General features: G+C 42.0%; 1 protein-coding gene across 4 annotated transcripts in view; it reads left to right on the top strand.

The window, feature by feature from the left end:
- DPY19L4 (dpy-19 like 4) overlaps window positions 1-27,187 on the top strand; it is a 74,577-nt gene that overhangs the window by 25,136 nt on the left and 22,254 nt on the right. For 3 of the 4 annotated variants that reach the window (XM_023222871.2, XM_023222867.3, XM_023222870.3), the window contains 5 exons: window positions 16,512-16,635; window positions 22,645-22,779; window positions 24,934-25,065; window positions 25,462-25,560; window positions 26,366-26,439. In XM_023222871.2, coding sequence (XP_023078639.1) covers window positions 16,512-16,635; window positions 22,645-22,779; window positions 24,934-25,065; window positions 25,462-25,560; window positions 26,366-26,439 — 564 coding nt within the window. The remainder of the gene's footprint in view (window positions 1-16,511; window positions 16,636-22,644; window positions 22,780-24,933; window positions 25,066-25,461; window positions 25,561-26,365; window positions 26,440-27,187) is intronic. The other variant, XM_023222868.3, reaches the window with a different exon arrangement.

The following is a 27,187-nucleotide window of genomic DNA, read 5'->3' on the forward strand; positions in this document are numbered from 1 at the left end:
TAATTTATTTTATTTTATTTTATTTTTTTGAGACGGAGTCTCGCTCTGTCGCCCAGGTTGGAGTGCAGTGGCCGCATCTCAGCTCACTGCAATCTCCGCCTTCCGGGTTTACGCCATTCTCCTGCCTCAGCCTCCCGAGTAGCTGGGACTACAGGCGCCACCACCTCGCCTGGCTAGTTTTTTGTGTTTTTTTTTAGTAGAGATGGGGTTTCACCGTGTTAGTCAGGATGGTCTCGATCTCCTGACCTCGTGATCCGCCCGTCTCGGCCTCCCAAAGTACTGGGATTACAGGCTTGAGCCACCGCGCCCGGCCTTTATTATTTTTTTTTTTTTACTTTTATTTTGAGACAGAGTCTATATTTTATTCATTTTTTTACTTTTATTTTGAGACAGAGTCTCATTCTGTTGCTCAGGCTTGGAGTGCAATGGCACGATCGCGGCTCACTGCACCCTCTGGCTTATGGATGCAGTGATTCTCCCACTTCAGCCTCCCCAGTAGCTGGGACTATGGGCACATGCCACCATGCCTGGCTAATTTTTTTTTTTTTTTTTGAGATAGAGTCTGTTGCCCAGGCTGGAGTGCAGTGGCGCCATCTCGGCTCACTGCAACCTCCGCCTCCCAGGTTCAAGCAATTCTCCTGCCTCAGCCTTCTAAGTAGCTGGGATTACAGGCACATACCACAATACCCGGCTAATTTTTTTGTATTTTTGGTAGAGATGGGGTTTCACCATATTGGCCAGGCTGTTCTTGAACTTCTGACCTCGACTGATCCGCCACCTTGGCCTCCCAAAGTGCTGGATTACAGCTGTGAGCCACAGTGCCCAGCTAATGCCTGACTAATTTTTATATTTTTTTGGTAAAGTCACGGTTTCACCATGTTTCCCAGGCTGGTCTCAAACTCCTGACCTCAGGTGATCCGCCCGCCTTGGCCTCCCAAAGTGCTGAGATTACAGGCATGAGCCACCATGCCCCACCAAAAGTCTTTTATTTTATTTTATTTAGTTATGTTTTGAGATAGATTCTTGCTCTTGTCGCCCAGGCTGGAGTGCAGTGGCACGATCTCGGCTTACTGCAACCTGTGCTCCCCAGGTTCAAGTGACTCTCCTGTCTCAGCCTCCTGAGTAGCTGGGATTACAGGTGCCCGCCACCACACCCAGCTAATTTTTGTATTTTTAGTAGAGATGGGGTTTCGCCGTGTTGGCCAGGCTGGTCTTGAACTCCTGACCTCAAGTGATCCACCCGCCTCAGCCTCCCAAAGTGCTGGGATTACAGATGTGAGCCACTCTGCCTGGCCAATTCTTGTATTTTAAAGTGAAGTGAGGCCAGGTGCAGTGGCTCACATCTATAATTCTAGCACTTTGGGAGGCCCAGGTAGGAGGATCACATGAGACCTGAAGTTTGAGACCGGTCTGGGCAACATAGTGAGACCTCATCATCTCCACTTAAAAAAAAATAGCCAGGCTTGGTGGTGTTTGCCTGCAATCCCAGCTACTTGGGAAGCTGAGGCAGTAGGATCACTTAAGCCTGAGGCTGCAGTGAGCTATTGACTGTGCCACTACACTTCAGCCTGTGTGACAGAGAGAGACCCTGTCTCAAAACTAAATGAATGAATGAAGTGGTATTGAATACAAATGATTATTGTATTATTTAAAATACAGATTTTCTAGCCGGGCGCAGTGGCTCACGCCTGTAATCCCAGCACTTTGGGAGGCCGAGACAGGTGGATCACAAGGTCAGGAGATCAAGACCATCCTGGCTAACACGGTGAAACCCCATCTCTACCAAAAATACAAAAAATTAGCCAGGCGTAGTGGTGGGCACCTGTAGTCCCAGCTACTCGGGAGGCTGAGGCAGGAGAATAGCGTGAACCTGGGAGGCGGAGCTTGCAGTGAGCCGAGGTCATGCCACTGCGCTCCAACCTGGGTGACAGAGCAAGACTCTGTCTCAAGAAAAATAAATAATTAAAAAATAAAAAATAAAATAAAATAATACAGACTTTTAAAAAGGATTGCTTTCTTGGCTGGGTGCAGTGGCTCATGCCTGTAATCCCAGCACTTAGGGAGGTTGAGGCGGATGGATCACTTGAGGCTGGGAGTTCAAGACCAGCCTTGCCAACAAGGTGAAACCCCATCTCCACTAAAAATACAAAAATTAGCCAGATGTGGTGGCGGGTGGTTGTAGTCCCAGCTACTCGGGAGTCTGAGGCAGGAGAAATGCTTTAACTTGAGAGGCGGAGGCTGCAGTGAGCTGAGACCACGCCACTGCACTCCAGCCAGGGTGACAGAGTGAGAGTCTGTTTCAAAATAAATAAAAATAAAAGGATTGCTGTTTTGATTGTGTGATGTATTAGTTATTGCTGCATAACAGATCACCCGAAATTTAACAGCTTAAAACAACAAACATCTCACCTATTTCTGTGGGTCAGGAATCCTAAGAGGTTTAGGTCGGTGGTTCTAGCTCAGGGTCTCTCATGAGATTTCGGTTATGATGTTGGCTTGTACTGTGTGGTCTGAAGGCCTGGCTGGGCTGAAGCATCTGCTTCCAAGCTCACTCGTGGCCATTTACCAGAGGCCCAGTACCGTACTGGCTTTTGGCCAGGGAGGCCTTAATTTCTTACATATGGGCCTCTCCATAGGGCAGCATGAAACTTGGCAGCTGGTCTCCCTTACAGTGAATAATCCAAGAGAGTATGAGAGTGTGCCACAATGGAAGCCAGGTATCTGTTATAACGTCATCTTAGAAATGATATAACATCACTATGCCATATTTTGTCAGTCACGCAGACCCCTGGTACAGTGTGGGAGGTGACAACACAGGGTATTAATACCAGGAGGCAGGAATCATTGGGATTGTCTTGGAGGCTGGCTACCACATTCAATTAACCTTGCTATTAATTTCATTTAATCCCTACATCTGTCTTCATCTTTGAAGAGGAAAAGATACTTTCTCATGTAAACATAATGGTCTTAAAGAGTAAGACTCTCTTATGCAACAAAAGAATAAGACTCTCTTTACAGATCTTAGTGAGAATTGTAAGAAATAAACAGAAGTCTGACTGCCTTATTTGATGTCACTGATGTATGCTGTATTGCTGGAGTAGAAGTTAAATAGAGAAATTGACCTGGTATATTCTACTGAAATGTGTCTTTTGACAATTGAAATGTTCTTAATAGCTAAGTTTTAAAAAATGTGTTTGTTTGCTTTTTGTTTATATTTTATTGGTATGTATCTTATACTGCAAAATACATTTTAATGGCATGAAAGAATATGCTGTCTCTTTATTCATCAGCTTTATAGCTTATATTTATGTATGACTTCTTAGAAAAGTATAAAAAGATACTAAAGTCATTCCATTATATTATGATTATTCGTGTTCTTAATGGCATTTTATGTTACTTGTTCATTAACACTGGAAGGGGAAAGCAGGGTTATAAAATAGTTCCTGTTTGTTCAAACTAAAAGGTGTAGGTATACTAGAAAATTTAAAGAGATTTCAGGAAACGGCATTGTACAGATAGTAGAGCGGGGGAAAAATCAGAGGAGAATGACTCCCTTTGAAGACTTGCCACCAACATGGACTAACAGAGTCCAGGCTCCACATGCAAGCAATGTGGAAATGTAGATGATCTTCTCATATACAAATACATACCTGGGTTTCACTTTCAGGGGGAACATCTTTATATTTGAGGAGCACTGAAAATATATTTGATTAAAAGTCTGTATTTAATCTTTGGCAAAAAAGCAACTGTACGTTGTAACACTGTACAGTTGTACAACGGTAACAATAAAGGAATAAGGTGCAAGGAAATGTACATGTCATATGTATATATGATATATAGATATAATTGATATGATATATAGATATATATCTTATATAACATATATCATATATAGGTATATGTATAGTGTATATATAGATATAATTGGCAGACAATAATGGAACACATGATACTGATTCTGGTGCGATGATGTTGGTATACTCAGGCTGCTGGTAGAGGTATACGTTTTTTCAATTTTAGGGAGCAGTTTCTCCCAGGAATTCTGTTTTATTCCAAGGAAGTAATTGAAAAGGAGGGAAAGAGTTTGTTACTTCGATTTATGTATTGTATTACTGTTTGTAACATTTTTTTTTTTTTTTTGAGATGGAATTTCACTCTTGTTTCCCAGGCTAGAGTGCAGTGACGCGATCTCAGCTCACCGCAACCTCAGCCTCCCAGGTTCAAGTGATTCTCCTGCCTCAGCCTTCTGAGTAGCTGGGACTACAGGCATGCACCACCACGCCCACCTAATTTTGTGTTTTTAGTAGAGACAGAGTTCCTCCATGTTGGTCAGGCTGGTCTTGAACTCCAGACCTCAGGTGATCTGCCTGTCTCAGTGTCCCAAAGTGCTGGGATTACAGGTGTGAGCCACCGTGCCTGGCCATTTTTTTTTTTTTCTTAGATGCAGTCTGGCTCTGTTGCCCAGGCTAAAGTGCAGGGGCGCAATCTCGGCTCACTGCAATGTCCGCCTCCTGGGTTCAAGTCATTCTCCTGCTTCAGTCTCCTGAGTAGCTGGGATTACAGGCACCCACCACCATGCCCAGCTAATTTTTGTATTTTTAGTAGAGACAGGGTTTCACCATGTTGGCCAGGCTGATGTCGAACTCCTGACCTTGGGTGATCCACCTGCCTTGGCCTCCCAAAGTGCTGGCATTACAGGCATGAGCCACTGTGCCCAGCCTGTTTGTAATAATTTAAAAAACAATACAATTATAATTTATAATAGTAATATAGTCATTTGTAATAATCAAAAAATCAGAGGAGAATGGGTAGGTAAATTGTAATACATTAGTACAAGGGAATGTGCAGCCATTGTATTGACATTGTATAGGTGGTTTTCAGCTTTCACATATTATACATTGACATGCCAAACTTAGACATATGTCATCTAACTCCATGTTTCTCAAACTTTAGTTATAAATATTTAAAACTTAAGTTATTCTCATGGATTCATGTGTTGACTTAAGTAATTTGAATTATAAGGCTACCTAAATATAAAACATAAACTAGGTAAAGCTCTTTATACTTAAATGCACTATAAAATTGAAACCAATTTACCAATAAAATAATAACCAATAAGATATTACTTGAAAATACTAATTTATGTAAAAGTGATATTTTACTGAAACCAAATTGCCCACCCTCAGTGTAAATGTGATACCAGTGCAGCAACAGGTTCGTTTGTTTCTCTTCTTTCTTCTCTTTAGAGTCAAGGTTAGCAGGTTCTTGCAACTGTGACACACCTGTACAACTGGGTGCTGTGAATGACTCAGTTCTTATGATTTTGGCTCTGTTTAGTCTACTACAAACAAATTTTTTTTTTTTACCATAGTGATCAAAACATTGGTTTTTTTGTTGCTGTTGTTTCGGGTTTTTTGAGACAGGGTCTCACTCCCATCACCCAGGCTCAAGTGCAGTGATGTGATCAAAGCTCACTACAGCATCAGCCTCCCTAGACTCAGGTAATCCTCCCACCTCAGCTTCCCTAGTAGCTGGGATGACAGGTATACACCACCACACCCTGCGTTTTTTAGTAAAGGTGGAGTCTCGCCATGTTGCCCAGGCTGGTCTCGAACTCCTGGGCTCAAGCAATCTGCCTATCTCAGCCTCCCAAAGTGTTGGGATTACAGACATGAGCCACTGTGCCTGGGTGATTGTTTTATTTGGCAATGTATCATTTATTATTAAGACTATGTCATTTTTTTCTGATTAGCTCAAACCAATTAAAGTGGTACCGCATTGCCAACTAGATGTTAACACCACACAAAAGTGAGCACTGAAGTCCTTTGGCAATAGTGAGTTCCATGGGGGTCATCCATGTGATGCATAGTGTTTATTCTGTGATGTTTCTAAACATCATTAAAATGAAAACATGAAATTAAACTCAAAGAGAGGTTGCAGATCTCTGTGAATGTATCAGCAGGTCTGTGTAGTCCAAAATTGATCTAATTACTGTTTTGAGCTGTTAGTTTGTGCTACAATGTGCCGGACTCTGCCACTGCAGGAAAGAAGTGGGTCTTATTTGATTTTGTTACCTCCTGCTGTTAGCCTTCTGGTTCTTACTCCCACCACGCATTTTGATGGGAAAAGAGTGAGTAGCATAGGTGTCGAGGGAGGTGGTAAAGGGGAGGCTTGTCCAGGATGTCACTTGTGGGTGGAATGGCTGGCAGAGATTCTACTCAGTTTGTGCAGCAGACACTGGAGAAGGATTCTCCCATCTGTATTCCAGACACCTACTTTGTGTTTCTGGTGCAGAGTTTTAAAGATTTGACTGCACTAATATATGGTTAGGTAAACCTTTGGGAAGGGAACTACTGAGTTCAGCTTCCTGGTGCTGGGCTGATGGAGTGGTTGCTGGGGTCCTTCTGCCCCACCTCCTACCTTATGATATGTGAATTTCTTGTTTGTCTTTTAGAAAGTTAACTTTCAAAAAAGTTTTAGGGATAATATTATATGAAAATAGGTGATCTTTAGAACAGGGATTCCCAACTCACAGGCCACAGAACAGTACCCATCAGTGGCCTGTTAGGAACCTGGCCTCACAGCAGGAGGTGAGTGGCAGCAGCAGCAGCAGCAGTGACAACGATGATGATGACGATAATGATGATGATGACAACTGAAGATTTATCTGTATTTACTGCCACTCCCCATTGCTTGCATTACCACCTGAGCTCTGCCTCCTGTCAGATCAGCAGAGGCATTATATTCTCATAGGAGCATGAACCCTATTGTGAACTGCGCATGTGAGGAATCTAGGTTGTGTGCTCCTTATGAGAATCTAATGCCTGATGATCTGAGGTGGAACAATTTCATCCCCAAACCATCCCCACCCAGCCCCCCCTGTATTAGTCTGTTTTCACACTGCTGGTAAAGAAATACCCAAGACTGGGAAATTTACAAAAGAAAAAGGTTTAATGGACTCAGTTCCATGTGGCTGGAGAGGCCTCACAATCATGGCAGAAGGTGAAAGGCACATCTCACATGGTAGCAGACAAGAGAAGAGAGTTTATGCAGAGAAACTCCTCTTTATAAAACCATCAGATCTTGTGAGACTTATTCACTATCATGAGAATAGCATGGGAAAGACTTGCCCCCATGATTCAGTTACCTCCCACCAACTCCCTCTCACAACACTTGGGAACTGTGGGAGCTACATTCAAGATGAGATTTGGGTGGGAAAATAGCCAAACCGTATCACCCCACATCCATGGATTATCTTCCACAAAACCAGTCCCTGGTGCCAAAAACATTGGGGGCTGCTGCTTTAGAAGATGTTGGGCATGGGAGTTTGATACTGCAAAGAAATCAACACCAAGACGGAGGATCCCTCAGCAAGACTAGTTTACTTTCTGCGGAAAGGGTGCACTCATCAGCAGTCCAACCACGAGAGCACGCTGAACAAAGGAGTCGAGGACATTTATAGCCTTTACATCCTGATGCAACTCCCTAGAGCTGTGTCCCATTCCTATTGGCTGGGATGGGACCTCACACTCTAAACTTAACTCTATTGGCTAATAATTCAGAACTTTCCTAAACAGGGAGAAGGGAAAGAGGACAAAGAAAAGAGGAAGTTAGTGATAAGAGGTCAGAGGGGTTTCCAAAAAAGCAATGGCAAGCATCCTAATTCTGGACTCATTTAGCCTTATCTCAACCTACCAGAACAAGTTGGATCAGCCTCGGAATATACACATACAAACATTTAACCAGGGAATGATAAACCCTTTATGGATTAAGAAACTTTGAAGAACTTCTCTATTCCCTACAGAAGACATGATGTTCATTAAAAGATATTGGGACAACCAAATCTGGAAAATAAATGCTTATTGCACACATACTAAGATAAATTTCAGATGGATTAATGAGCTTAAACAATGAAATCAATAATTACTGTATAAAAATACTGGTTCATGTTTTTTGTTTTTTTGTTTTTGACCAAGTCTTGCTCTATCACCCAGGCTGTAGTGCAATGGTGCAATCTCAGCTCACTGCAGCCTCCGCCTAGTGGATTCAAGTGATTCTCGTGCCTCAGCCTCTTGAGTAGCTGGGACTACAGTTGTGCACTACTACAGCCAGCGAATATTTGTATTTTTAGTAGAGATGGGGTTTCGTCATGTTGGCCAGGCTGGTCTTGGACTCCTGGCCTCAAGTGATCCACCTCCTTGGCCTCCGATAGTCACTGTGCCTGGCCTGGTTCATGTTTTAAAAAATTATTTGTAATAGACAAAGTTGGAAACAAAGTGTATAACAATAGGAAATTTATAGTAGATCTACACAATGGTGTGTCATGGTCATTAAATGTTCTTGAAGTATGTTTATTGACGTGGATATCTTGGAAAGATGTTCATAATATATTGTTAAGTAAAAAATAGTTTGAGGCCGGGCGTGGTGGCTCAAGCCTGTAATCCCAGCACTTTGGGAGGCCGAGACGGGCGGATCACGAGGTCAGGAGATCGAGACCATCCTGGCTAACACAGTGAAACCCCGTCTCTACTGAAAAATACAAAAAACTAGCCGGGCAAGGTGGCGGGCACCTGTAGTCCCAGCTACTCGGGAGGCTGAGGCAGGAGAATGGCATGAACCCGGGAGACAGAGCTTGTAGTGAGCTGAGATCCGGCCACTGCACTCCAGCCTGGGCGACAGAGCGAGACTCCGTCTCAGAAAAAAGAAAAAAAAAAAAAGTTTGTTAGAGAATTAGGAAAGAGCTAAGATTTACTATAATACTGAATGTTTACTAGGTTCTAGGCACTGCTAACTTCCTTGCAGCTTTTGTTTCATTTGACTGTCACATGTGATCCTGTTTTTGCATGTATATGTGTATCTGTATGTGGGTGTGGGTGTAAATATATGCAAACCTATCTTCTATGAATGTGTATGTGAATAAGTATTTTAATGCTTTTTAACAGCTTTATTGAGGTATAATTGACATAGAATGAACCAGACATACTTAAAGTGTCCAATTTGATCAATTTAGGCATTTAAATATACCCACAAAATCATCAACACAATCAATATAATGAACATATCCATCACTACCCAAAGTTTCCTTTTTTTTTTTTTTTGAGACAGGATCTCACTCTGTCACCCAGGCTGGAGTACAGTGGCACAGTCTAGGCTCACTGCAACCTCCATCTCCCAGGTTCCAGCAATTCTCCTGCCTCATCCTCCTGAGTAGCTGGGGTTATAGACATGTGCCACCATGCCTGGCTAATTTTTATATTTTGAGTAGAGGATGGGTTTCACCATGTTGGCCAGGCTGGTCTCAAACTCCTGACCTCAAGTGATCTGCCCACTTCAGCCTCCCAAAGTGCTGGGATTACAGGCATGAGCCACTATGCCCAGTCTCCAAAATTTCCTTTCTAATCCCTCCCTCTTTTCTTACCCAACCACCACTGCTATGCTGCTGTCCCCAGGAAACCTGTGTCTGCTTTCTTTTTTTTATTTTTTGAGACTGAGTCTCACTCTGTCGCCCAAGCTGGAGTGCAGTGGCACGATCTCGGCTTGCTGCAGCCTCTGCCTCCTGGGTTCAAGCAGTTCCTGCCTCAGCCTCCCAAGTAGCTGGGATTACAGGTGCGCACCACCACGGCCAGCTGATTTTTGCATTTTTAGTAGAGATAAGGTTTCACCATGTTGCCCAGGCTGATCTCAAACTCCTGGGCTCAAACGATTCGCACGCCTCAGCCTTCCAAAGTGCTGTGATTACAGGCGTGAGTGAGTATGCCCAGCATGATTTGCTTTCAGTCTCTATAGATTGTGTTTTCTAGAATTATATATTAATGGAGTCATACAGCACATACTTTTTGGTGGTGGGGCTCCAGCTTTTTTTACTCAGTGTTATTTTGGTATTCATGTATGTTGGCTATATTAATAGTTCATTCTTTTTTATCACTAAGTTCTATTACATAGTATGGATATATCATAATTCATTTATTCAGATACTGATGGACATTTGGGTAGTTTCCAGTTTTGTGTGGACATATGCTTTCATTTCTTTTGGGTAGAATGGCTAGGTCATATGGCAGGTGTATATTTAACTTTTAAGATACTGCCAAACTTTTCTAAAGTGATGGTACCATTCTATTTTTCTACAAAATTGTATGAGAGTTCCATGTGGTCTATATTCTTGTATTTCCCTGATGATTAATGATATTGGGTACCTTTTCATATGTTTGTTGGTCATTCATGTATTTTGTGAAATGTCTAAGTATTTTGCCCATTTTAAAAGCTTAGACTGCCAGGCGCAGGGTCTCACACCTGTAATCCCACACTTTGGGAGGCTGAAGCAGGAAGATCATGAGATTAAGAGATCTAGGAGACCATCCTGACCAACATGGGGAAACCCCCCCTCTACTAAAAATACAAAAAATAGCTGGACAGGGTGGCACGCACCTGTAGTCCCAGCTACTCAGGAGGCTGAGGCAGGAGAATGGCTTGAACCCGGGAGGCGGAGGTTGCAGTGAGCCGAGATTGTGCCACTGCACTCCAGCCTGGGTGACAGAGTGAGACTCGGTCTCAAAAAAAAAAAAAAAGCTTAGATTTATCTTTTAATTGTTTATTTGTCAGAGTTCTTTATTATTGTAGATAACAGTCTTTGGTCTGATATGTGTATTGTGAATATTTTTTCATAGGCTGTGGCTTGCTGTTTCTTTTAAGATTAGTACTTATAGTATCCTGTCCAAGAAATCTTTCTTTTTTTTTCTTTGTCTTTTTCTTTTTCTTTTTTTTTTTGAGACAGACTGGAGTGCAGTGGTGTGGTCTTGGCTCACTGCAGTCTTGACCTCCCAGGCTCAATGGACCCTGTCACCTCAGCCTTCCAAGTAGCTGGGATTACATGCACATGCCACTGTGCCTTACTAATTTTTCTATGTTTTGTAGAGGCGTGGTCTCATTATGTTGCCTAGGCTGGTCTCAAACTCCTAGGCTCAAGTGATCCTTTCACTTCAGCCTCCCAAAGTGCTGGGATTACAGGCATGAGTGAGCCACCATGCCCAGCCTCAATAAATCTTTCTTCACTGGAAATATACTGTAATGTTTTCCTATGTTTTCATCAAGAAATGTTATGGTTTCGGTTTTTAGGTTTAGGTATATGATCTATTTCATACTAATTTTTGTGTACGATGTGAGATAATAGTTGAGATTATTTTCTTTTTCATATAGTTGTCTAGTTGTTACAGCATGATTTTTAAAAAGACTTTCTTTTTACTAGTGTTTTGACTTAGCACTTCGAGTAAAAATGAACTGTGTATGTGTGGGTTTATTTCTAGACTGGTCTTTTTTGTCCTATTGATTTGTATATTCTAATTCCAATACCATACTGTATTGATAACTGTTGCTTTTTTATAAGTCAAAATTAGATTGCTTAAGCCTCTAAATGTGTTCTTCTTTGTCCAGATTATTTTGGCTATTGTAGATCCTTAGTACTTCCATATAAATTTTAGCACCAGCTTTTAAATTTCCTTTTTAAAAGCTTGTTCAGATTTTGATGAAGATGTCATGGATCCATCAATTCAACTGGGGAGAATGGACATGTTAACAATATTGAGTCTTACATTCTGTGGTATATAAAACATGATACATCTGACATATCACTTCATTTATTTAGGGTTTCTTTCTCTCAGCATTTTTGTGGGTTTTCTTCCTTTTTCTTTTTTTCTTTTTTTGAGACAGGGTCTCTCTCTGTCGCCCAGGCTGGAGTGGGAGTGCAGTGGCACAATCTTGGCTCACTGCAGCCTTGACCTGGGTTCAAGCGATCTTCCTGCTTCACTCTACCATGTAACTGGGACCATGGAAGCCACACCCGGCTAATTTTTATATTTTTGGTAGAGATGGGATTTTGCCATGTTGACCAGGCTGGTCTTGAACTCCTGGGCCCAAGCAGTCGTCTGTCTGTGCCTCCCAAAGTGTCAGGTGTGAGCCACTGCACCCAGCCCAATTTTCTTGTTTTTAGTGTAGAAATCTTACCCATCTTTTTAAAGATTCATTCATAGAGATTTTATCTTTTTGATATTGTTATTAATGGTAATTTTAGGCTGGGCGCAGTGGCTTATGCCTGTAATCCCAACACTTTGGGAGGCCGAGGTGGGCGGATCACCAGAGTTTGGGAGTTTGAGACCAGCCAGACCCATATGGAGAAACTCCGTCTCTACTAAAAATACAAAATTAGCCGGGCGTGGTGGCGCATGCCTGTAATGCCAACTATTCAGGAGGCTGAGGCAGGAGACTCGCTTGAACCTGGAGGCAGAGGTTGAGGTGAGCCAAGATCACGCCATTGCACTCCAGCCTGGGCAATAAGAGCGAAACTCCGTCTCAAAAACAAAAAAAAACAAAACAAAACAAAACAAAAACTAATTTTAATGTTCATTGATAGTTTATAGAAAAACAATTGATTTGTGTCTATTAACCTTATATTCCACAGCTGGCTGGGTGTGGTGGCTCATGCTTGTAATCCGAGCACTTTGAGAGGCCAAGGTGGGTGGATCACCTAAGGGAGTTTGAGATCAGCCTGACCAACATGGTGAAACCCCGTCTCTACAAAAAATACAAAATTCGCCGGTTGTAGTGGTGCCTGCCTGTAATCCCAGCTGCTGGGAAGGCTGAGGCAGGAGAATCACTTAAACTTGGGAGGCAGAGGTTGCAGTGAGCCGAGATCGCACCATTGGACTCCAGCCTGGGCAACAAGAGGGAAACTATCTCAAAACAGCAAAAACAGGGTGAGCACGGTGGCTCACGCCTGTAGTCCCAGGATTTTGGGAGGCCGAGGCGGGTGGATCACAAGGTCAGGAGATCGAGACCATTCTGGCTAACACAGTGAAACCCCGTCTCTACTAAAAATACAAAAAAATAAGCCAGGCGCGGTATCACATACCTGTAGTCCCAGCTACTCAGGAGGCTGAGGCAGGAGAATCGCTTGAACCCGGGAGGCGGAGGTGGCAGTGAGCCGAGATCACACCATTACACTCCAGCCTGGGTGACAGTGAGACTCCATCTCAAAAAAAAAAAAAAAAAAAAAAATAGAAACCTTGTAGCCCACAGCCTCACTAAATTCATTTATTCGTTTTGGTATTTTTTTGAGTTTTGTTTGTTTGTTTGTTTGTTTGAGACGGAGACTCACTCTGTCGCCCGGGCTGGGGTAGTGGCGCGATCGCAGCTCACTGCAAGCTCCGCCTTTCGGGTTTACGCCATTCTCCTGCCTCAGCCTCTGGAGTAGCTGGGACTACAGGCGCCCGCCACCGTGCCCGGCTAATTTTTTGTATTTTTAGTAGAGACGGGGTTTCACTGTGTTAGCCAGGATGGTCTCGATCTCCTGACCTCATGATCCGCCCACCTCGGCCTCCCAAAATGCTGGAATTACAGGCATGAACCACCGCGCCCGGCTTTTTAAGATTCTTTAGGGTTTTCTATGTACACAGTATCTTCTGCAAAAAAAAACCCGACAGTTTTACTTTCCTTTGCAACTTGATTCCTTGTGTTTCTTTTCCTCATCGTACTGTACTGTCTAAGCTATGGCAGAAGATTTAACAATGTTAGCCTCTGAATGAGTGAGATTATAGGTGTTTTAAGATTTTTCTTCTTTTTGTTGGTATACGTTTTCTAGTATTTCTTTAACAAACGTATACTGCTTTTGCAATAAAATATTTTTCAAAAAAGAATAAGTATGAAGAAAGGAAAACATGCAGAATACATTTAAGTTTAAAAAGTAGAATATAAATTCATTGAAGAGTTTTGATCCTGTAAAATATTTATATAAGGGACAAATACTTGAATGGATTATAGGGCAGTGGAGATCCTTGATTTTTTATAATGGTGATTAGTATTATTACAGATATTGACAGGAACAAAAATATTTAAGTGTAATTATTTTTTACCCTGTTTTTATCTCTTTCTTCCTAGGAAATTCTTTTGTCTTGTTTTGCTTAGCTACTGAACTATTGTGCTAAACAGAAAATGGTCAAAATATTATTTTGAAGCATCACAGAGAGGGCTGCAGATGACTTAAGAAAGTACGGTGGCTCACGCCTGTAATTCCAGCACTTTGGGAGGCCAAGGCAGGTGGATCATGAGGTCAGGAGTTCCAGACCAGCCTGGCCGTCATAGTGAAACCTCATCTCTACTAAAAATACAAAAAATTAGCCGGGCGTGGTGGTGGGCACCTGTAGTCCCAGCTACTCAGGAGGCTGAGGCAGGAGAATCACTTGAACCTGGGAGGCAGAGATTGTAGTGAGCCGAGATTGCACCATTGCACTCCAGTCTGGGTGACAGAGCAAGACTCCGTCTCAAAAAAAAAAGAAAAAAAGAAAAAGAAAAAGGAAGTACATTGTGCTACCGGGCATGGTAGCTCACACCTGTTATCCCAGCACTTTGGGAAGCAAAGGCAGGCAGATTGTTTGAACCCAGAAGTTTGAGACCAGCCTGGGCAACGTGTCATAACGCTGGCTCTACTAAAAATACAAAAAATTAGGTGGGCGTGGTGGCATGTGCCTGTAATCCCAGCTACTTGGGGATACTGAGGCGGGGCAATCCTCTGAGCCTGGGAGGTCAAGGCTGCAGTGAGCCATGATCGTGTCACTGCACTCCAGCAATTGGGGAGGGAATAGGAAAAAAGTTATTAGTACTTAGAGGTCTGAGACTAGGAAAAGAGATGAGTAAAAATGATTTTTAGGATTTATTATATATGCTGCTATTATGAATAGGAAAAAAGTTCTTAGTGCTTAGAGGTCTGAGACTAGGAAAAGAGATGAGTAAAAATGATTTTTAGGATTTATTATATATGCTGCTATTATGGAAGGAGAAAACTGCTTTCTCAAAAATGTTTTTGTTCCTTTGTTTTCATGGCATTTTGAAGTATGTGTTTGTTTCTTTTGACTGTGATAACATGCTGAGCCTGGTTGGATTTATTGCTGTTGCAACTTTATCTTCTTGGTCTGTGAGGATGTGACATTTGTAATTTTGATTATTTGCAAACAATTCAGTGGTTCATGATTGGTGTAATTGGAAATATAATTACCAACTCTGATACCAGTATGCAGGAGTGTGTCACTTGGCCATTGAGAGAACTAAGTTAACATGCAAGCATGTTAATCATTATTACTTAGGCAAGTTAGGCAGCAATTTTCAAAAAAACAATAGCACCTTTATTTTTGTGTAGAAAATAGCTATTGAGTGTAAGAGAGCCAAATTCTATGATTGCTGGAGAGGTATGAGGTATTGTGGTATGAGGATATGCACAGGACACAACAAGCTCTCAATGAAAATTGATTGAGGAGTCTTGCTGTGTCACCCAGGCTGGAGTACAGTGGCGTGATCTCTGCTGTCCACAACCTCCACCTCCCGGGTTCAAGCAATTCTTCTGCCTCAGCCTAACAAGTAGCTGGTACTACAAGCACGCACCACCACACCAGGCTAATTTTTGTGTTATTAATAAAGACGGGTTTTCACTGTGTTGGCCAGGCTGGTCTGGAACTCCTGAGCTTAGGTGATCCACCTGCCTCAGCCTCCCAAATTGCTAGGATTACAGGCATGAGCCACCGTCCCCGGCCTGACATTCCTATATTTCTGATTCTGAGAATTTTCAAGTCTCTAAGTATATCACATAAAAGACTGTGATATTAATTCTGGGGAACCTGCTGACTGAAAAGATTATTGAATTAGATATCAAAAGATGAGCATTTTAATCCCAATTATGCCACCTACTAGCTAGATGGCCTTGATTAAATTACCTGACATTTCTGACCTTCATACTCCTTTTGTAAAGGGGAAAAGGAACTTTGGATCTGCCAGGCTGCTAATTATATGGTGCAGATTGTACTGTAGTGAAGGGTAGCCATCTGGTTAAGGGAAGGGAGGGTGGGGCTGAAATCCGGAGTACTCTGTGCAACAAGCTGTGTACCTTAGCATGGGGTGTGCCTAGAGAAGGCATGCCTCTTTCAATCTCTCACAGAGGCCCATCTGTTCACCAAGTAGTGCACAGTAGCTCTGCAGCTTCTTGGGGGCAATGGGGGCCGGGGGTGAGACCCTATTAATTTGCTCAAAGATGCTGTATAGACAATGGTGGATCTGAGCTGGGCGCGGTGGCTCATGCCTGTAATCCCAGCACTTTGGGAGGTTGAGGCAGGTAGATCACCTGAGGTCAGGAGTTTGAGACAACATGGTGAAACCCAGTCTCTATTAAAAATATAAAAATTAGCCAGGTGTGGTGATTCGCGCCTGTAATCCCAGCTACGCAGGAGGGTGAGGTTCACTTGAACCCTGGAGGCAGAGGTTGCAGTGAGCCAAGATCGTGCCACTGCACTGCAGCCTGGGCAACAGAGATAGACTCCATCTCAAAAAAAAAAAAAAAAAAGACAATGGTGGATCTGGCTATGCCTGCCTCACAGGATTGTTATGGAGAACAATGAGATTTGTGTTAAGTACTTTGAAAAGTATAGTGTAACACAAATATAATGTCTTATTTACTGTTCATCTGTGGTTTATTTTAGGGTAGATACAACAAGAATTGAATACTCCATTCCTTTAAGAGAAAACTGGGCACTACCATATTTTGCATGCCAAATTGCTGCACTTACAGGCTATTTAAAAAGCAACTTAAATACTTATGGAGAGGTAAGATACAAATCTGTTTTATCAATTGCAGCTAATTCTGATGTATTGCAAATGTGGTACATAATAGCAAATACATTTTAGTCCTAGTAAGAATTAAATCATATTTAATAAAGCCTGGTTACTACATATTAAAAGGTATAGTTAGGTAGTTTTCTTACAACACTGTTACTCTGTAATCTGATTAACAGTAAACAAGGAGAAAGGAGATGTTTTATTATTTTAATATAGTTAACTTGACAAATATATGAAGAATCTCTTATTTTGAAAATCTGTTCCACTGTTATTTTATCGCTTCTCGGACTTCTGGAACATTGATGGCCTTCAGTCGCCATGATTTAAAGATATATTAAGCAAGATGTAGAGTGACCACAAATGACAGCAGTGTTAACTTGGATGGCAGCCCTGCATATTCTGTTTCTTCTCATGTTTTCTGTGACTGAGGTATAGGTAGGTTGGTAAAAATTTCAGGAGACTTTCCCTGGTAGTTTAGATTCTTACATTGTTATTGTTATTGTTGTTGCCACAGCCCCTTTGGCAGTTGGAAAAAGCCTGCAGAGTCTGTCTCAGGATAATGATTTTAGGCCAGGCTCATGCCTATAATCCCAGCACTGTGGGAGGCTGAGGTGGGCGGATCACTTGAGGTCAGGAGTTTGTGACCAGCCTGGCCAACATGGTGAAACGTCGTCTCTAATAAAAATTCAAAAATTAACCAGGTGTAATGGCACACACCTGTAATCCCAGCTACCTGGGAGGCTGAGGTGGGAGGATCGCTTGAACCTGGGAGGCAGAGGTTGCAGTGAGCTGAGATTGCACCACTGCCTTCTAGCCTGGGCAACAGAGTGAGACCCTGTCTCCAGAAAGAAAAAGAATAATTATTTAAAATGCATAAAGTGATTATAGAGGCAACGAGTTATATTGAAATTGACTGAATTGTAACAGTCCTTTGATAGTCTTCTTTTTGGGGGTTAAGAATTCCTGGCTAGAAAAAGAGAGCAGAGATTATTAAACCTGGTTGTCCAGGAAACAGGATGTACTTATGAGTCTTTTATAAAAATCTCTGAAAAAATGTACTATTGTTTTCTCCTTTCAGTGGTGACAAATGTCCTGAGCATAGCAAACTTTATTATTTCATTTTTATAAGTAGCATTTCCTTTTTTGTGTGTAAAATAACATGAACACATTTCAGCTTTGTGATCTTCCTTTATGTTGTATTTGTATAAAGATCTTTCTGCACAAGAGTATATTTTCTTTTTTTTTTTTTTAGACAGAGTCTTACTATCTGTCACCCAGGCTGGAGTGTAATGGCGTGATCTCTGCTCACTGCAACCTCTGCCTCCCAGGCTCAAGCGATTCTCCTGCCTTAGCCTCCTGTGTAGCTGGGATTACAGGTGCCCAGCACCATGCCCAGTTAATTTTTGTATTTTTAATAGAGACAGGGTTTCACTATGTTGGCCAGGCTGGCCTCAAACTCCTGACCTCAAATGATCTGCCCGCCTTGGCCTCCCAAAGTGCTGGGACTATAGCTATGAGCCACTGCGCCTGGCCAAGAGTATATTTTCTTTAATAGTCAGAGAGTCTATGATTGAATATTTTCCTGTTTGATTGTACAGCTGTCTCTTAGAGAATAGTGCTTCAATTGTTAAGTAAAAGAGTTTAGTATAGGCCGGGTATGGTGGCTTACGCCTATAATATTACCCAGCACTTTGGGAGGCTGAGGCAGGCAGATCACCTGAGGTCAGGAGTTCGAGACCAGCCTGGCCAACATGGCGAAACCTGTCTCTATTAAAAATACAAAAATTAGCCGGGTGTGGTGGTGCACAGCTATACTCCCAGCTAGTTGGGAGGCTGAGGTGGGAGAATCGCTTGAACCCAGAGGTGGGGGTTGCAGTGAGCTGAGATCATGCCACTGCACTCCAACCTGGGCAACAGAGTGAGACTCCATCTCTAAAAAAAAAAAAAAGAGTTTGGTATAGCAAAATGAACTGCCTAAGTTTCTTTATATTTACCTTTTTGTTTGTTTGTTTGAGACATGGACTCACTCTGTCACCCAGGCTGGAGTGCAGTGGCATGATCTAGGCTTACTACATTTTTGACCCATCACCCATCTTCGCCCAATAATATCTTGTGTGACCTTGATACCTTGTCAAAGTCAAGAAATTGACATTGATATAATACTGTTAATTCAGGCACTGACTTTCTTCACATTTTACCAGGTTTTACATGTACTGCTTTTGTGGAAAGTGGGTGTATAGTCATATTAGTTGTTATCACATGTATACATTTGAGTAACTGTCATCATAATCAAGACATAGAACTCTTCTCTCACCACTAAGAAACTCTTGTGTACGTTAATAATCACATCCTTCCCCTAACCCAAACCTCTGGCAACCACTGATCTCTTCTCTATCACTATAGTTTTGTCACCTTGAAAGGTTATATAAATGGAATCAAATCATGTAGTATGTAACCTTTTAAGATTAGCTTTTTTAGGGCCAGGCGCAGTGGCTCAAGCCTGTAATCCCAGCACTTTGGGAGGCCGAGACGGGCAGATCACGAGGTCAGGAGATCGAGACCATCCTGGCGAACACGGTGAAACCCCGTCTCTACTAAAAAAATACAAAAAACTAGCCGGGTGAGGTGGCGGGCGCCTGTAGTCCCAGCTACTCGGGAGGCTGAGGCAGGAGAATGGCGTAAACCTGGGAGGCGGAGCTTGCAGTGAGCTGAGATCTGGCCACTGCACTCCAGCCCAGGCGACAGAGCAAGACTCCGTCTCCAAAAAAAAAGGAAAAAAAAAAAAGATTAGCTTTTTTCACTCAGCCTAATAATGCCCTTGACATCCATGTGAGTTATTATGTGTGAATACTTTGCTCCTTGCCATCACTGAGCAGTATTTTAGCAACATGTCAACATGTATTTTTTTTTTTTTTTTTTTTTTTTTGAGAAGGGGAGTCTCTTGCTCTGTTGCTCAGGCTGGAGTACAGTGGGACAATCTCAGCTCACTGCAACCTCCGCCTCCTGGGTTCAAGCAATTATCATGCATCAGCCCCCCTAGCAGCTGGGACTACAGACGCACATCACCACACCCAGCTAGTTTTTATATTTTTAGTAGAGACGGAGTTTCACCATGTTGGCCAGGCTCGTCTCGAACTCCTGGCCTCAAGTGATCCACCTGCCTTGACCTCACAGAGTGTGTCCGGAGTTGGTTCTTTCCAGTGGGTTCGTGGTCTCGCTGACTTCAAGAATGAAGCTGCGGACCCTCGGGGTGAGTGTTACAGCTTTTAAAGATGGCACGGACCCAAAGAGTGAGTGGTAGTAAGGTTTATTGTGAAGAGCGAAAGAACAAAGCTTCCACAGCATGGAAGGGGACCCAAGCCGGTTGCCACTGCTGACTGGGGTGGCCAGCTTTTATTCCCTTATTTGTCCCCTGTCATGTTCTGTTTTTGTCCTATCAGAGTGCCCATTTTTCAATCCCCCCTGCGATTGGCTACTTTTAGGATCCTGCTGATTGGTGCATTTTACAGAGCGCTGATTGGTGCATTTTACAGAGCACTGATGATGCATTTTACAGAGCACTGATTGGTGCATTTTACAATCCACTTGCTAGCTACAGAGCACTGATTGGTGCGGTTTTACAGAGTGCTGATTGGTGCATTTTACAGTCCAACTACAGAGTGCTGATTGGTATGTTTTACAATCCTCTTGTAAGACAGAAAAGTTCTCCAAGTCCCCACTCGACCCAGGAAGTCCAGCTGGCTTCACCTCTCAAAAGTGCTGAGACTATTGGTGTGAGCCACTGTGCTCAGCTTACACGTATTTTCTTTTTTTTTTTTTTTTTGAGATGGAGTTTTGCTCTTGTTGCCCAGGCTGGAGTGCAGTGGTGCAATCTCGGCTCAACACAACCTCTGCCTCCCTGGTTCCAGCAATTCTCCTGCCTTAGCCTCCCAAGTAGCTGGGATTACTGGCCTGCTCCACCACGCTCAGCTAATTTTGTATTTTTAGTAGAGACGGGGTTTCTCCATGTTGGTCAGGTTGGTCTCGAACTCCCGACCTCAGGTGATCCACCTGCCTCGGCCTCCCAAAGTACTGGGATTACAGGTGTGAGTCACCGTGCCCAGCCCATGTACTTTTAAAAAATCACATATTTTGTATTTTGCTTCCCATTGTTGAGGCTAAGTTTCGTCGTCCCAGTTGCCTCAGGATAGCCAAGTTCAGTTCAATCTTTTGTGCAGTTATCTGGAGTCATTAAGAAACATTTGTGGTTGATTATTGAAACCTGTTTGATGTATCACATAAATCCTATGTGTAAAAAGTTCACTTAACAGGCACAGTGAAAGTGAAGCCCTGTGAGACACTGCAAGCAAGGTCAGGGGTAGGCAAGACTGCACAGAACCTTGAAAATGCTCAGGGAAAGGAATAACTTTGCTAACTCTACAAATTGTGTTTGATACATAGTTCTCTCTTTAAGACATTTTTACTGTGTGCTCTTAGAGTAGTTTGAGAGTCAACCCTTGGAATTAACAATTTGTTTTAGTATGTTGTAGCTTTCCCCCAGAATCTCAGAAGTAATCTCCAAATGCCCAGTAAGTTAATTAGGCTGGGTCTAGATTTGAGCCTTCATTGCTTTCTGGAATTGGTTTCTCTGGGGATGATGATGTCAGGTCTGGTTATTACAGTTCTGGTTGTTCCACATTAGAAGGCTTCCAGAACCCTTGCCCTGCGCATAGCTATGGTGACAGGGAGAGCAGAAGCTTATGTTAGAGCCCTTCTGTGCTTTGCAGTTGGTGTTATTTGCCCAACAGGTGGAGGTTTGCCATTTCTTACATTTGGTTCTCTGGTCTTAATCTAATTCAGGATGCTGGAAAATCATTTTATCTGCTGAAGGCTGAGGTATTTCTGACTCTGGAATTTATCCTTGGGTATAGTCAGCTGAGTATGAAAGACTTAGTTTTAGAGAGCACAGTTCTTAGGTTTCTTGACTGACCTTTATTGTCCTTCTTCACTGTTCTTATCTGAACAAGGTCATTTGACACTACAGCCAGTGGAGGGATCCAGAGTTTAAAAGCAGGTCCATGGAAGAAGGAGAGGCTGTTGTTGAATATGTTATGGGATTTGTCACAGACTTGGTAACTTGCTAAGGGATCACATGTGAGATGACATTTTGAAGGACAGAATTGACCTAGGCAGATTTTCGGCAAGGGCAGTGACATCCCTTGTGTTTAGTATTTAGCAGAGGAAAAGAGCTGAAAGTTTAATATGGCTGACAGTACAGGCATTGGGGAAAAATAACACTTCTGTTGACAGGAAATGAAAAAAGCAAAGACATGGGCTGTGGAATAGGCTGAGATGTAAACACACTATTTAAATGAAGTTCTTAACAAAATAAGTTTGAACCATGATGAATACCAACATTTAAGTTATTTGGACAGAGAAAAGTTAACATAAATTGTTAACCAAGTATAAAGTCATTAACTTGCTAAATGAAAGGGTAATAAGAGCCTGAAAGTTTCATAGAGATCACAACTACAGAAAGCAGCTACCACCACTGGGACTGAGGGAACAAAGGGAAAATTAGGAAATTATTACAACTTGAAGCACCATGGAAGTGAAATATTATTTTCACAGCAAAAGGAGTTGCTTCCACAATAACAAAAGCTCACCAGCCAGGTCTAGTAAACGCCACCACTTTCTTATATTTATTGCTTTACTTCTTTTGGGATGAAAGAAAATTATATTGAATTTTCTTTTTCTTCCCCTTTGTCTTCCTGAAATTCTCAATGTGATGTTGAACATTGAAGGACAAGTGGTTGATTTCTCTCAAGTGTCTTATGTGAGCTCTTGTTGTTTTTGTAAGGATTTAATAATAATTATGTGGTTTAAAAACAAAGTTTCAATAATTATATAGCTTAAAGTTGAATGAGTAACAGAGCTGCAACTTTGAGGTAACAGTCTCATAGGCTTTTATCGTAATAAATCTATTGATATTTAGTTTCTTTCATTTGTTTTCCCTAGAGGTTTTGCTACTTGTTGATGAGTGCTTCAACTTACACATTTATGATGATGTGGGAATATAGCCATTATCTCCTGTTTCTTCAAGCAATATCTCTGTTCCTGCTAGATATCTTTTCACTGAAGCAAAATGATAAGGTATTATGGCATTTTGAAATGATGATTTTAAATCCAGAGAATGAATGTATTTATAGCATTGTATCTTAAAACCTCTCTTTTCTTCATCCATACACTCATATTGTTCAGAACCCCAATGCGTACAACATTTAAGTTATTTGGACAAAGAGAAGTTAACATAAATTGTTAACCAAGTATAAAGTCATTAACTTGCTAAATGAAAGGGTAATAAGAGCCTGAAATTTTCATAGAGATCGCAACGCAGAAAGCAATTAACTGCTAGGGAAAAATATGAAATTATTAAAACGTAGAAATATAGAACAGGACCTCACAGAGCTGATACTCAGACTTTTGAGCTCAGAAATACCAGCTTTGCTCAAAAGTAGGGCCCTTCAGAATTGGGACCCAGGCCTCTGAGGATGTGGCTGTGTCTGACTGGTCTTGGGTTTCTTGGGCTGGAAGATGTGATGAAGCTGGTTCTTGAAGTGTTGGAAAAACTGCAGCTGCATTTAGTGCTTCCATAGGAAGTAATTGCTCTGTTGGGTTGAAGAAGCATCCTTGAGGTGAGATCACAGGACCCTCAAGCCATCAGGAAGCAAGGAAGGAGCAGGCTCCTTCCTCCTCCAGGCTTGCACTTTCCCTCTAGCATTTCCTATTGGCAGAGCTTCATAGGGAACCAACAGGAAAAGCAGAAATGTAGATTGCAGAGTCCTAGGCCCAGCATTGCCAGGCAAAGGATAGAAAGGGGAGTTTGGAGCTAAGAGAGTTATTTGGTAACTGGCACACTTCTGTAGAACCAGAACCCAGATCAAAAATAGAACACAAGCCAGGTGTGGTGGCACATGCCTGTAGTCCCAGCTACTCAGGAGGCCAAGGCAGGAGGATTGCTTAAGCCCAGGAATTCAAATCCAGCCTAGGCAACACAGTGAGACCCTATCTGTACAAAAAAAATTTTAAAAATTAACTGTGTGAGGTGGGGGCTGAGGCGGGAGGATCACTTGACCAGCCTGAGCAACATGGTGAGACCCCACCTCTAAAAACATTAAAAAAGGGAATAGATCATTACCAACACCCAGAAGTCTCCATCATGCTCTCTCTCCCAGTCATTACTTCAACCCCCAAGGGTAGCTACTGTTCTGACTTGTAACAGTGAGGTATCTTTTTGGTATTTTTTGAGACGGAGTCTCACTCTGTCGTCCAGGCTAGAGTGCAGTGGCTCAATCTCAGCTCACTGCAACCTCCACCTCCTGGCTTCAAGCGATTCTCCTGCCTTAGCCTCCCAAGTAGCTGGGATTACAGGCAACTGCCACCACACCCAGCTAGCTTTTGTATTTTTATTAGTGATGGGATTTCACCATGTTAGCCAAACTGGTGTCGAACTCCTGACCTTGTGATCCACCCACCTCAGCCTCCCAAAGTGTTGGAATTACAGGCATGAGCCACCGCACCTGACCGAGGTATCTTTTTTTTTTTTTTAAGTGGCTCTGGCTATTGACTGATTTTTTTTCTTTTTGTTTTTTATTTTATTTTTATTTATTTATTTTTACTTTTTTGGAGGCAGAGTCTCACTCTGTCACCCAGGCTGGAGTGCAGTGGCTCAATCATGGCTCACTGCAACCTCTGCCTCCCAGGCTCAAGCGATCCTTCCACCTCAGCCTCCTGAGTAGCTGAGACTACAAGTGCGTGTAGTGTGACGCATGCCCGTCTGATTTTTCTTTTTTCTTTTTCTGTTTTTCTTTTTTTGAGACAGAGTCTTGCTCCGTCACCCAGGCTGGAGTGCAGTGGTGCGATTTTGGCTCACTGCAACTTCCACCTGCCGGGTTAAGCGATTCTCTTGCCTCAGCCTCCCGAGTAGCTGGGATTACAGGCTCTCGCCACCATGCCCAGCTAGTATTTTTTGTTTTTAATAGAGATGGGTTTCACAGTGTTAGCCAGACTTGTCTTGAACTCCTGACCTCAAGTGATCCACCCACCTTGGCCTCCCAAACTGCTGGGATTTCAGATGTGAGCCACCATGCCCGGCCAACATTAAAAATATTGACTGAACATTTGCATAATACTTTCCTAAATTATAGTAGAGCATTTACTGTATAATATAGTTAAATCTAAAAACAAATGAAAACATGTGTGATAAAATATAACTTGTTCTCACTTATTTTATTTTTGTCACAACAGGTTTATGAAGTTTATAAAATCTACATATTTTCCCTCTTTCTGGGATATTTACTGCAATTTGAGAATCCAGCTTTGTTGGTATCTCCTTTACTAAGTTTAGTAGCAGCCTTAATGCTTGCTAAGTGCCTTCAGGTAATTAGAATTGTCTTTTTATTGTTCTTATTTTGATTTTTTTTTTTTGAGATGGAGTCTCGCTCTGTCGCCCAGGCTGGAGTACATCTCAGCTCACTGCAACCTCTGCCTCCTGGGTTCAAGTGATTCTCCTGCCTCAGCCTCCCAAGTAGCTGGGATTACAAGCATGTGCCACCACACCCAGCCAATTTTTGTATTTTTAGTAGAGACTGGATTTCACCATGTTGGCCAGGCTGGTGTCAAACTCCTGACCTCAAGTGATCCCCCCTCCTTGGCCTCCCAAAGTGCTGAGATTACAGGCTTGAGCCACTGTGCTCGGCCATTCTTATAATTACTTTTTAAATTGTTAATTTTTTAACACCTCACTTCTTTGTTCATATGCTTTTTCCTCCACAGCTGAATGTGAAGAAAGGAAGTTTTGTAGCTAAAATAATAAAAGTGATTAATTTTTACTTGGTGTGTACTCTGACAATAACATTGAATATTATAATGAAGGTAAGTAACTCTCTGGGATTCATATAGTAAAACAAAATGAATAATGAAGTATATTGGACTAAATTTTAATGAGAATAATGAGATAGCACAGTAATAGAGTTTAAACAGTATAATTTTGAGTTAAACAATAATCATAACTAGCATATTGGGTGAGAAAGTAGGATTCTGATTCTTTTCTGTATATAGTTAAAAAGAAAAAGGGAATGCATATTTTTCATTAAGTTAAAAATGTCACCATATGGAATAAAGTGAGACAAATGAAAAGTGTTTAGAAGAGTGGGTGAGTTACTTGAGCCTGGTGGGATAAGGTTGAAATGTTCTTGATCACCTGAGGTTAGGAGTTTGAGACCAGGTTAGCCAACATGGTGAAACCCCATCTCTACTAAAAATACAAAAAATTAGCTGGGCGTGGTGGTACGCGTCTGTAATCCCAGCTACTCAGGAGGCTGAGGCAGGAGAATCGCTTGAACCTGGGAGGCAGAGGTTGCGGTGAGCCAAGATCATGCCATTGCACTCCAGCCTGGGCAACAAGAATGAAACTCTGTCTCAAAAAAAAAAAAAAAAAAAGAAAAGAAAAAAAGAAATGTTCTTACTACCCCACTACCCCACTGTAGTTTATGCTTCAACATAAAGTCATGGGATTGATTTATGTCAGTAAATCTCCTTGCTTCATAGTCGTACCATATATTATTTATTCATATTTTTGTTTTGTAGTCTTGTGTTTTCTGTCTCTAGTATTGGGGAAAGCATGTGCTTGTAAGCATAGCTAATATTTCTTTGTTTAACTGGTGTTTTTCTCTTCTAGATGTTTGTCCCACACAAAGAAAATGGGCACATGCTGAAATTCCTTGAAGTAAAATTTGGACTAAATATGACTAAGTAAGTTTTAGATTATGTAAGTTTACCTAAATTGATACCACTTAGACAATAAAGATAAAAAAACTTCAATGGCCGGGCATAGTGGCTCACATCTGTAATCCTAGCACTTTGGGAGGCTGAGGCGGGTAGTTCATGACCGCTTGGGCTACATGGCAAAACCCTGTCTCTACAAAAAAACCAACCAAAAAAAAAAAAAAAAAAAGTAGCTGGGTGTGGTGGTGCAAGCCTGTGGTCCCAGTTATTTAGGAAGCTGAGGTAGGAAGACCACCTGAGCCTGGGAGGTGGAGGTCGTAGTGTGCCAAGATCATGCCAGTGCACCCCAGCCCGGGCGACAGTGAGACCCTGTCTTAGAAAAAAAAAAAAAGAAAAGAAAAAAAAAACCTTAGAATGTGTTTACCACATTGTTAAACTTTAACATTTTGTTCTAAACCCAATGATTTAAGTAGACATTCTCAATCCATCAGTGAGCACTCCTAAACATTACTCCATCTCTAACATCCTTCCCCACGGCTAGGGATTGAGGATAGGAGTTTAGAGATGGATGAGAAATGAGGACGCAGATAAACATATATACAACCTGGAGTCTTGTTGACCATACTTAGGGCCAAAAAATGTTTATCCTGATTCATACTGCTCAAAAGGTTTACATTTCAAATTTTATGATTTATCTTAATAAGTAGGTATCTCTTTTTTAAGTGGGTCCTAGTTGAGTTACACTTGTCAATATAGAGTAGGTCTATCCAATAAT

This window comes from Piliocolobus tephrosceles, chromosome 7 (assembly GCF_002776525.5).
Source record: "Piliocolobus tephrosceles isolate RC106 chromosome 7, ASM277652v3, whole genome shotgun sequence".
NCBI lineage: Eukaryota > Metazoa > Chordata > Mammalia > Primates > Cercopithecidae > Piliocolobus > Piliocolobus tephrosceles.